This window comes from Cryptotermes secundus, unplaced genomic scaffold (assembly GCF_002891405.2).
Source record: "Cryptotermes secundus unplaced genomic scaffold, Csec_1.0 scaffold40, whole genome shotgun sequence".
Classification (NCBI taxonomy): domain Eukaryota; kingdom Metazoa; phylum Arthropoda; class Insecta; order Blattodea; family Kalotermitidae; genus Cryptotermes; species Cryptotermes secundus.
This window is the reverse complement of record NW_019730583.1, coordinates 870,905-883,573: the sequence shown is the minus strand read 5'-3', so window position 1 is coordinate 883,573 and position 12,669 is coordinate 870,905. Positions and strand designations below refer to the sequence as shown.

General features: G+C 40.0%; 1 protein-coding gene across 1 annotated transcript in view; it reads right to left on the bottom strand.

Annotated features, from left to right (window-relative positions):
* Window positions 1-1,548: 1,548 nt before the first annotated feature.
* The window catches only part of LOC111866339 (glutamate receptor 1), a 78,497-nt gene continuing 67,376 nt past the window's right edge, over window positions 1,549-12,669 (bottom strand). The window contains exons 11-14 of the mRNA XM_023855187.2: window positions 11,083-11,220; window positions 7,898-7,972; window positions 7,574-7,642; window positions 1,549-1,632 (exon numbers count right to left, since the gene is read on the bottom strand). Of these exons, the coding sequence (XP_023710955.1) occupies window positions 7,622-7,642; window positions 7,898-7,972; window positions 11,083-11,220 (234 nt within the window). The 3' untranslated portion in view covers window positions 1,549-1,632; window positions 7,574-7,621. The remainder of the gene's footprint in view (window positions 1,633-7,573; window positions 7,643-7,897; window positions 7,973-11,082; window positions 11,221-12,669) is intronic.

The following is a 12,669-nucleotide window of genomic DNA, read 5'->3' as shown; positions in this document are numbered from 1 at the left end:
ACGTTTCACTCCGAATTTCTTACACTCCGGCATACTCGTACCTGCAAACTGTCCTATAAAAGAATGAAATGAATGTGTAATATTTTGCTATACTCGCTTTGGACCGTCCTTTCTCACTTAATTTAGGAGTAATGAATATATTTATGTGAGATAAAATCTTCAACTCTTTCTAATGGCATTAGTTGATTGGACAAATTCCAGTTCGCAGTAATGAAAGACATTTCATTTACCGTATTTACGCATGTATAGGCCGCGTGCGTTTATAGGCCGCAGCATAATTTTCAGACAGAAATTATAGAAAAAATAATTTTCTTAGAATATTATTTCAGGAGTAGAAATTATTCCGAAATTTGGCAAATATAATTTTTTTTTAAATGAAGTGTGACTTCGAATATTTCGAATATAAGCCGCACCCCAGTTTTCCTTTTGAATTATTGGCAAAAAATATGCGGCCTATACATGCGTAAATACGGTATGTATCTTCTGCAAGCTGGCAATTCAAATACAGCAACCATGAAGAAGGCTTATGGTAACGTACCTTACCATGTAAAGAGTTTCAGTAGTATTGCTACAGAATGCATACTCTCCCAGCATTCTGCAGTATCCAGTCCCATTGCAGTACATTGCACGAGTACAATCCGTGGAGGGTTGAGAGGAGTAAAATACCACAAAAAACGGAGTAATTTAGTGCAGGCAGTTGAATCTGAGGCTGTAGGTTCACAAATTATTTCTTCACTTTTCTGCAGGAAGTTTTCTTATTTCGTGGTCACGTGTCCTTACCAAAATTGACAGAAGTGACAGTGACTGTGTTACAAGCATAGAGTCCATAGTTTGATTTGTATATTTACTCGTAGATATGCCAATTTATATCGGAATACTGATACTGTAAGCCCATGTGCTTATCATGGATATCATATAAGTAATCATTTAAAATTATTTAGAAGAATGGTGGTGTAATGCAACATTGTAGTAAATGTTCAGATAAACTGTATGTATAGTCTCGCTGGCTGGGCGGGACTGATGGTAAGCACCAGTACCGGCAGGATATAGAGACTGGTAGAAATCATAGAGGGAAGCACAGTGGATCAATACAGGTCTAAGTGCATGGGGAAACCCACCCTCTCCAATAACTAACTAATTAACTAACTGTATGTATATACAAAACATGAGGATTGCAAAACAAATTATTATGCATGATTCATTCGTATTATAAACAAAATACAGTGTCAGATTTGATATAAATTGACACCTCTTTTACGAATCCCCCGTTTATTCTTGTTTTGATACGAAAATTGTATTGGCTCTTTGAATGGAAATCCGGTCAGAACACATGTGACACATGTTGACAGTCTCGGTAGCCGCCGTTGTCCCTTCGCTGAGGGCCGCATTCTTGAAGGGACTGAATTCAATTTATGGAGGCACTTAAATTTGTAATTTCCAATAGTGTTTATCTAAATGTGGGTGATGGAAGTGGGTGGGAATGTATGCACTGGTGTCAGTTGAAGCGGCCGGCAGCCTCTGGTGTCCGGACCTGACGCAGCTTGCACTTTACCGCCATCAGACCTGGGTATGCGTGTTGCTGTGAACCTGGTCTCCTTCTGCGCTGTTGATCTGATTCGCCGGGGTGTAATACTATGAACAGTACATCAATCCGTTATACACCGACATCATGGCACATGAAATATATGATATAAAGTGGTGAAAGTTTTCACATTTATTTTGTCGTCCACGTCAACTGTGGCTTTCTAGCCGTTGTTTCAACATTTCAGTGCTTTAAGAATTTAAAATATGTTGTGTGTTTACAAGCCAGTCTCCTGGAGCAGAGTCTTTATGTGAACTTATAATCTTTCTGCTTATCAAGAAATTTCTAACTATTTACGGAATCTAAGGGGTTCACGTTTTCACAAGAAATTATTTCTGGGCTCTATCTGAGCTAAATGAATGACTCCACATGCTTATATCCTAGCTCTTTAAAATATATTTCAATATTATCTTTATATCTAGGTCTAGTTCTCTTAAGTTGTCTTTTCCCGTCAGATTTTCCTACTGATATTTTGTGCAAATTACTCACTTTCCTCACACAGGCTATGTACTTTATGTCCTTATATTCATACCTAGTATGTACTACTTCATAACTTCCTCCAGCTTCTGTTCCACACTGCATTGAAAATACAAATAATTAATTCAATTAAAAATATCGTGGATGTGTGGGTGGATGAAATTTGTGGATATAAAGCTAATAATATTACCCATTTTCTCTGCAAAGCATGAAGATATATTTCATTATTGATCTTTAAACTGTAATGGGTTGAGGAAAAGTAGCGTTTAGTTCTGTATTACTCTTAAGGAAATATATGGGCTAACTGTTAAATTAATCTTATTTGTCTATCCTCATCGGTTCAGAGACAATGGGTTAGAGAGAAATTAATGTAATTTAACTTTGTCGTTGGGCAGTTGCATGCACCAAGGTTGTCATATGTACAGGAGCCTATAAGTCAGTGACAGTGCGCGCTGTATAGGACAGACATTTTACAAAAAACAGGCAAAATCCATGACGTAATGAATAAATAGATGCATCAGTGTATTTCAGAAGCAGCTCCAAGATATAAATTTTAAATATTCCAAATGTGCTATGGAAAATTATGTATATATATTTTTTCAATGGTTCTTCAAGCCCATTCAGGGCCCAAACCACTTATTCAGTTCCGTAATCATTTTTATAGACTTTAGGACTCCTTCGACGAGTGATCAGCCCGTCACAAGGCCGCTACCTACACACAGGACAACACAAACACGGAATAAATGCATTCACATACCAAACATCCATGCCTCCAGTGGGATTCGAACCCACGATCCCAGCGTCCAAACGAGAGAACACATTTCAGCCTTGAGACCGTGAGGCTACTGTGACCGGCAGAAAATTATATTATACATAATATTTAGAAGCAGTCTGATCTAAAACCGTGAAGAATGTGATCGATTTGAACAAAACTTGCTCTAATAGTTGCTCAGCTAATGAAGGAAGCCCCTGTCTTTAATAGAACCCAAACATTCATGTTCGCGTTAACAATAGTATGCCGCATTTAGTGTATCCTGAGCCAGATGAGTCCAGTTCACATCCTCATCCTATTTCTCGAAGGACCTCGATAATAGTGTACTCCAGTCTACACCTATCTCTCCCAAGAGGTTTCTAAGCGTATCATCAGCTGTGAAAATCATAACCAACTTTCGGTCTACGCTGTGAAGTCCCCCCTCCTCCAGTTGTGAACTGTTATCTGTAACTTTTTTTTTTGCTAGTGGGGTGGGACTAAGTCCCTTGTACTCCGGCCACTTCTGGCCTATTGTACCAACCCCAGATGATAGGTGGGGGTGATTGTGGAGCAATTGGTGGAATGAAGATTGGCAGGGGAAACCGAAGTACTCGGAGCAAACCTGCCCCAGTGCCACTTTGTCCACCACAAATCCCACTTGACCAGACCCAGGATCGAACCAGGGCCGCCGCGGTGGGAAGCCAGCGACTATCCGCCTTATCTATAACTTAATCTTACTTTTAAATATAACAAGTGTTTTAGTGTTATTTTGAAAGCAACACAGAACTCTGTCCCTCTATGCGACCGAATCAAAACATCGAATAAGAAGGCCAATCTGATTTGTAGTGTAAGGAATGCCTTTAAGAAAATGACGATCCACCAGACTTAACTGCGATGGGGACCGCTCTGTGCATGATACTGAGCTGTCAGCGTATGTGAGTTTGTGGAACCGCTCAGTTCAATGTGTGGTGTGCAGGGATATGATTTGTATGTACATTTCATTGCTTAGTCAAATTTTGGACAATGCATTTTTAATTAGGTGCGAGGATGACAAATTCTATACCGTAAATACTTCAGAATTTGTGTTTATGTTAGATAAAACTCGACGCTCAGTACTAACATAAGAGAGGTGAAACCAGTACATTCACAACTTTCATACAAAGTGTTTTTGTATGAGTAGTAGGGTCGCTTACGTATATGTTTGTCATATGTTTTATGAGGACAAAGATATCTGCTCTGTTCCCATCAGCAGATTTCTGGCTTAAATCTCTTGACTCCTATAATACGAGTAAAATTCTGATTTCGTAACTGAATTCGCTTAATTACTCTGCATAGAACTGGAACAATAAAAGAATAAAACCGGCAAAATAAGAATTTGAAAGAAATGCCACACTTCTCTTCCCCGCCACTCAGTGTATTCAGAGAGCAGCCTGTAACTTTATGTTACATGGAACCTAGATAGAACTGTGAAGCTACAGTAACAGAGGGATGCAATTCAGTCTACAAAGTCATTCAGAAATGCTTTGTCTGTATGAAAACACCCATGTTTCTAAATCGATACTGATAAAAAGATTTTTGGTATTTTATGTATTAAAGTATCCTGACAATTTTTCAATTATTAGCAACGATATATTGCACTGACCTTGAAAGAAAAATAATAGTGTCCTTTTCCCGATGTTCTGCGTGTTTGCTCTCGCCTTTTCTAAACATTCAATTCCTTTCTCTTGTTCATGTATTTTAGTGGTCGAAATAAAAAACCAGACATTTATTTTTCCTTGACAATTATAGGCAAATTCTAGTATCTAAGATAAGCCACTAGCTTTTTCTATGTCACGGGTGGGTAAAAGCGGCCCGTAAATATTTAATCCGACCTACAATAAAATAATACGACTACAACAAATTATATATTCCCTTATGTATTTTCTATACATAGTGGCATTAAAATATAATTAAATTATTTCTAGATTGTAAATAAATAACACTTTCGGACTATTATAATCCTTGTCTATTTTATGGTTTCTTTATCTCGTGTTATTTGTGTGCGCCTAATTTTTCTACGTACGGGCACGAGAGAGATATTGTGAGTTTATTTTTTGACGTGGACGGAGAAGACTGGTCACTGAATTTTGGGTAAGCTGGTAAAAGGGTCCGCAAGTGAAAATAATGGCCCACCCCTGTTCTGTATGTCGTCTTAACATCTTCACATCCCTACTGTGAGCCGTTACATGCGATGAGGAACAGCAGGGTCACGTCAGTTCCCTGAAGGAGCGGAAATGTTACCCATGCTGTGCGTGATATCACGCTTCTGAAAGAAAATCTCATGTCTAAGTGCAGAATTAGGCTGCTCACCTCACGCTACACTTCTTGACTTTGATAGCACGGAAAGTAAAGCAAAACGTAGCGCACAAATCAATACCATGTGTGTACAGCAGAATATCAGAATAGGAGCTAGGGAATATAAATTTTTATTCTGACTCTGGATGGATTAGGTCTTGCAGTTCACTCCAAAATTTAATTCAGTGTTTAGTATTTAAACATGAGGTAACTGATTTCCTTTTCTCATTCTACCTACATCACTTTTCAATCTCTGTCTGCGTTTGTGTCGATATAATTCATTATGAATTTATAACTTTTTAGCAAACAACCTTCTGAAGGAGCCACTGTTCCGCCAGAACTTTCATACATCGCTTGATTCTAAGTTCACTGATGTTGATCTCACCGATACTTCATGAGGTGGTAAAAAGTAAAGCTGTTCCTGGGCTTAATTAATTAAGCATCATGCCATGAAGTTTTATAGAAGAGTGGAGGTATAGCTCCACCAATATTAACCTTGACATTAGATACAGGCAAAGCGGCCTCCGTAGTCTAGGGGTAACGTTCCCACCTCATGACTCAAGGTACGCGGGTTCAAACCCGGCGGAGGTCGTGCAATTTTTAAGGGCGGAAAAATTCAGGGAACAAGTCCTCCGGGATGGACTTTAAGCCGTGGGTCCCGTGTCATAGCTTTACGGCACGTAAAAGTACATCATGCCTCAAGGAGGTCTCTGAGCCAAATTACAAGGACGTTTCCCGCCCAACAATAGTCTCTAACGCCTCTGGTAGATGGAGAAAGCATCTAGATACCGCTGAGCCAGTAGAGGCCGAACTCGCTGGCTGAGTCGGGACTGATGGCACGCACCAGTATCGGTAGGGTATAGAGACTGGTAGAATATCACAGGGAGACGTACAATAGACCCCTGGTAGCGGTGCATGGGGTAACCCACCCCCTCCAATAATAATAATAATAATAATAATAATAATAATAGATACAGGCGAGGGGTGGGCTTCACGCCCTTGCTGATTTAGCCCAAACAGCCCCCGATACCCATTATATAGGAAACTGGGTGGGCCCCATTGCCGGTCTGGAAGTTGTAGAAGAGAATAATCTCATACCTCTACTGGGAGCTGAACCCTGACTCCTTAGTTGTCCAGCCCGTTGCCTAGTCGCTATACCGGCTCAGCTATCCGTACTACACCTAAAATGCGATCTGAGTCATACAGCACGCCTGAACATCTTTTTGTTTACGACTTCAGAAAACATTGTATTGTCATTAGTTCGAATTCCGTGTAAGCAGTGCGTCGCCTTCCCTTCAATAAATTAGTAAGAGTCCGGATGACTTAATAATAAGGGGTATTAAAATGTGAGATAAAAGTACGAGTAGTTTGTGCCTTATATCTCTAGCAACGTAAATGGACCACAAGGAAAACTAAANCGAAACGTCGGTTAACACCACATATACACAGTGCCAAATCCCAGAAGACTGCTTTCTTCATAGTCACCGCCGTGAAAGCCTCAAATCTTACATAAAATTTTCCAGTTTGTATGAAACTCTATAATAATTTTAAATTAATTTAACTATCTGATTTGTAATCGATGATAATGAGATGATAACATACGCCAATTAGTGCAGTTCATATTATTCAAACTGCAATAAAGATAATGGATATCTGAAATTTGGGTCTCCGAGAGTTTCGAACCCCCCAAAATACTGTCATTACAAATTTTCTGCACGTAATTTTAAAGTTTTTAACAGATTTTTATTAAAATCTTACAAATTTTGTATACGCCATGAAGTGACCGACCATCCAATCTCAGAAATTTTATGAAAACATTAAAAATGCTACATATTTCAATATTCTGTGCTAGTTCCAGAAACTGGTCGCTCATGCAACGGGTCTCCAAAAATTAATCTTAACAGCTGTTCACTCAGCTCATGCTCGGTCTTCCAGATGACGAATTTGTGAAAGGTTTACGCACCAAAATTCTAAATCCATTTCTCTTCTCTCCATCCGGATCAGCCATCACCGAGATGTCACTACTTAATAACTCTGAAATTTTTGCTTTTAATTCTAAATAAAATTCTAATAGCAATATGAACACGTAATTGTAAATAATAAATTTCAACTGGATAATTATCCAATATATTATATGTTCTCATTGTTTGTATATTTCTGTTTAGGCTTTATCATGCTTTATCATCAGAGTGGACATTTACTCGTAAATGAGAATCACTTTAATGTGAGTGTTTGTTCCTCCTTTTAAAATTTGGTATCTGAACAACCCCGGGTGAAAGGAAGAGGAGCGAAGAGCCGACAGAGGTGTCCGTGTAGTTATGACTGGAAGGAGAGATCGTGTAGTGAAAACAAGCTCACGTGCGCTTTCTGTAGAAGCGGAGTGAATAGGCTATTTCTTCTTTTAATTGTTTGGGGGTTTTAGTACTCACGCGATGCCAAAGTCCAGACAGATGACTGACACTCCCGCCATTTTCCTTCTATGACTCCTGCCCGTACAACTGAAGAAAAAAAGAAATATGGGAAAAAAGAACAAGGAAACAAAAGAGAAGAAATCAAGACGTGGAAATTAACTCAATGAAAAACAATTATGCATATTCTAAAACTCTCTAATAATAAAAATCAAAGGACGACAATCTGGAATGCCTCCACCACGCAATTGTGGCCGGAAACGAGCTGGCAACACGAGGTATGAGTTAAGCGCTGTAATAGCGGTGAATGAGCTGTCTTTCCGGTTCCGATGCTGTTAAACTTACCCGGCCATTGTCGAAGTCTCTGCCACCACCGATGGTGAGTCTAGCTTTGGCCTTCATTGCATCGGACAGTGGAATCTGCGTGCAACAGGAGGACAAGTACATATATGTTAATTTCCTTCTACTCAAGCAGCCCATATTCAACTCTTCCTGTCCTAATAATCACAAATAAACCATTCTTTAAGGATGGATTTTTTCACAGACAAATATTTGTGGCATACGTTGATTCCTCGTCTTTTCTGCCTTGTGGTTTTTTTAACGACAGAAAAGAGCGCCAAGAACAATTAACATGGGCCAAAACCTGTACATTTTGGAAGTACTAAGTTGAAACACCTATTTGTTTGAGTGTGATGAGAAATTGGTGTTTTCACAACAGGGTTTTGCATTCGGAGACTCAAAAACTATAAAATAGTTAATTCTTTTCATCCAGTCCCACTAATGTGTGTACCTAAGTCCATTAAACAGAACTTCTGTTTAATTAAACAAAATATTGTCACGATCTTACTAATTATATGCTTTGCCGGGCTGCAAAAGTCACGTAACTTCAGTGCAGAAAATAGTCATTCAGGAGCACTCATTCTATAAAACGCTTTGTTTGTTTCAGTTTGTTTTTGAACCACATAGGCAAAACATAAATTACGACAGAAGATTTGGAAAATAATCTGACGCCTTTAATAGTGTCACGTGTATTAGTGACTATAGACAGGGCTTGGATTGGTGAATATATTTATTGACCACTTACAGGTTGTAACTACAAATAACTACAACAGTATTTTCACTAGACGTTTCCTGCTAACGGATCTTCTGCTTACGTTGCCCACTGGTTAAAACCCCGCAATTGAACCCTGCACTGTACTGCACTCACTCACTCGCTGAAATAAACTCGTTCGGTCGTGTCATATAGCTTCGGAGCGGACTCACAGAGAACGCCGTTTGCAATACCTTTTCTATTGTTCCGTGACGTCACCGCGCACATACTTACCCAATTGCTCCACAGCAACAGCTGTGCGCGTCACGTATTGTGAAACCTCCTCATTGTTGCGTGACGGCATTACCTAGCAACAGCTGTTTCTCTGCCTGCACAGTTCTTCCAGTGAGCAAGTAAGCCACAATATTATTCTGTTTTTGCGACGTTATTATACACAAATTATTTTTAAAAAGTATTGATTACAGAAAACACTTGAGGATTAATCCTCTCTAAATATTATTGTTTCTGAATTTAATTCTTGACTCCTTCAACAACGCTTCCTCAGCTTAATGTGTTATATAAAACCTAATGAAATGACGAGTGTCTGATGTAAGATGCATGTGGAAGTGGCCTGTTTCAAGCTACTATCCCAGTGACGGGCCGCGCCATAGCTCAAGCTGTTAGTCGCTGGCTTCCCACTGCGGAGGGCCGGGTTCGATCTCGGGTCTGGTCAAGTGGGATTTATGGTGGACAAAGTGGCTCTGGGGCAGGTTTTCTCAGAGTACTTCGGTTTCCCCTGCCAATCTTCATTCCACCAATTGCTCCACAATCACCCTCACCTATCATCTGGGGCGGGTACAATAGGCCAGAAGTGGCCGCAGTACAAGGGACTTAGTCCCACCCCACTAGCAATAATACTATCCCAGCGTGTACTAAAAATAACTACGGAAACTACTAGAACCTCAGTAAGGCTAGATGGCCACTGGCCCGAGCATAAAACCCGGGACCTGACGTGTTAAGAAGCAAGCTTACTAAGTGCTCTAAGTTTACGTAAACTCTGATGTCACTGAGGAAACGTTAATGAACCGGCTTATATTTCGTTCTTTGAACCTATCTTAAGACAAATTTCTCGTAGTGTTTCTGATGTCATATTCAACATAAATTATAATATTCATGTAATATAATTATTATTTTTCACTCTGTAGTCAGGAGAGTTCTTCCGAGTATTAACTAATGGATAAATAAGACACTGTTGATCAATGACACAATTCAGAAGCTAAATCTTATTCGTGTAGGCCGGAAGATGGCCCAGGAAAAGGGTCGAAAAATTTAGCGATAACACCAGACATGAATAAAAACAAATGTTGACACAGTAGTGTCTATTTTGTTTTGAGATTATATGTTGTGCGACTCACCCAGATTATAGCTCGTTGACGCCGTTGTTTGAACATGCATTACAATTAATATGTACGGAGAATGAAATACCTAAATATTAACAACATTGACAGCATTTAAACTAGTTACTGAAATCTTAGTCTGAGTGGTTAACTTTACAGTTTCATATTATGACGTCCGGGCCTTAAACCTCTGTCCGGAGAGCGTGTATCCTGAGTTAGAATTTTCATGGCCTTTCTCAGTTCCTCAAGATAAATGCCGACATATATCTTAAATGAGAACAATTGGTACATTATCAATTCCGTTCTTATCGTTTCCAAATTATTATTCACCAGTCATCCTATCAGTGGCCTCTATAGAGTACACACTTTGGAACTGAAAGGGTCTTCACTTAAACTGTTAACAAACGTATATACTACTACTGCTATAATAATAATAAAATAATAATAATAATTCACTTCGTGTTTATTTACGTGCAAACTTAAGAGCACAGTGGCCAATTACAAAGTTGGCACGAGTACATAGAAATACACAAAAATATTTAAGAAGCAAAATACAAAATATGGCAGTCTATATAAAAACAATAAATTAATAACAATTCCAAGAAAAATTGGAGTTAGCTTTAACAGGCAAGAAAAATAAAATAAAAATAAGGTAAATTTATCCCTGTAACAGGCCTTGAAGGTCCATAGGGTTGTAAGAGGTTGAAGCTGCCACGTTTTCTAGACAATCGGCTCACAGAAGGCTGTACGGTTGTCAGCCTTACACGCCGGCAGCCCTTTACCCCCCCCCCCCCAAGAAGATTTCTGGTACTCATTTCTGTCAGAGGTTGAGTCCACCCCAGGGTAATAGTGCGGCTGGAAGGATCAGGTAATTTTAAAAATCCACCTCATTGGAACTCGAACTCGGGATCTTCCGTCTTGTAGCATAGTGCCTCAATCAACTACGCTACCGCGTACCCCAATAATAATAAAACAAATTTTTATGTTACAACTGAAGTTGAGCCATTACTTGTCATTAAAACAATACCGTTCAGTCTCAGTGAGTTTCAGATTCTTAGGGAGGAGAAGAAACATTGAATTGACTGATTACGCTGACACATTACCTTTGCTCGCGACGCCTCTGTGTGAGACTTGTAGCAGAACTCCAGGAGCGCCACGGCCATGGCGAGAATGAGGCCTCCTATGAGAATGTAGAAGATGCCAGCCACGTTGCTTAGCGACAGTTCGTTACGGGATGCATCCTGTGGATGAGATGCAGTGACATTGCAACGTCAAGTTTCGGATATGTCATGTGCTCCAGAGACAGATACAGATAACGTTCATCCAGCAATAAAATCATCTCATTCGAACGGTCACGTAAAAGTCAAATAAATTCCGAAATTTGTTTCGTTGATAAGGGGTTAAAAGTACAGAGGATACTTCTTGAAAGTTTCACATTTAATTTTCCCTCCAGTTGACCTGCACCGTCTTCACGCACAAAAAACTTTCATCAGAATGTTTCATAAATGCTTTCCATTCTGCTAGAGCTGAATTAGATTAAATTATTTTTTAATTCTCATAGTGGGAGGTGGAGTCCAGCCGGGTCCACTCGGCACATCGGCCACTGATTCGCCTATTGTAGCCTGCCCCGGATGATTATGATGATGATGGAGAATTTGGTGGAATGAAGATTGGCAGGGGAAATCGAAGTACTCGGAGTAAATCCATCCAAGCGCCACTCTGTCCACCACAAATCCCACTTGACCAGACCCAAGCTCAATCCCGGGCCGCCGCGGTCGGAAGCCAGAAACTAAACGCTTCAGCTACGGCGCGGCCTTGAATTAGATTAACTCCTAAGTGTAATGAAGAATCACTCTACCTCTCTTTCATTGTGTTTGTCAGACTGAAGAGTGAGCTGCTGCTGCGCTCTCAGAATAACAGTTCCATCTCTGACTAACATTTAAAAGAGTCTTAGTTCCTTCAGTATTTTCCGTGGCCCAAACGGCACATACCATTTTGAAACGGGAGCTCTGGCTATGCATATTGTGTGCAGATTTGCATCTTTTTACACTTCATCAGACAAATCTAAGATGAGAAACGAAGCTCATGTAACATACATCAAAGGATGAGAAATGTTTACAGCGTTTTAGTTGGCAGACGGGAAAGGAGTTTAGTGGTCAGCTTCACGCCCCTACCGCTTTACCCCCGGGGAAAGCGCAGCCGGTACCCATTGGATAGGAGGCTGGGTGGGCTCCAGGGCCGGTCTGAGTGACGTGGAAGACCCTACCCTACCAGGACTCGAACTCCGACCCTTCTGCCTTCCATCCCGTAGCCAGTCGCTATAGCTACTGCGCTATCCCTGTTCCTATAGGACACAGTGCAATGAGAGTTATCAGTTATGATCTGATGAACGGAAAACATGTACACTTTCGTATCACTCTTTCAAAAGAAAGTTTCTTTTCCTTCTGTCTGCCCTCATTTTCGCCTTTCCTTCCTTTATCTCCATACAATATTTCGAATGTAACTAATTCTTTAATTCAAATTTCCACGAAAATATTCATGTATGTGCGTTTCGTTCAGTTTTGTAGTTAATTCCAAATTTTCTGACCTTTCTAAAATTTACATATATGCAGTCGGCTCTTCAATCTTAGGAACACCCTTACTCACAAGGAAAATCCCTTTTTCACGAGGAACATTCCCTATTCACAGGC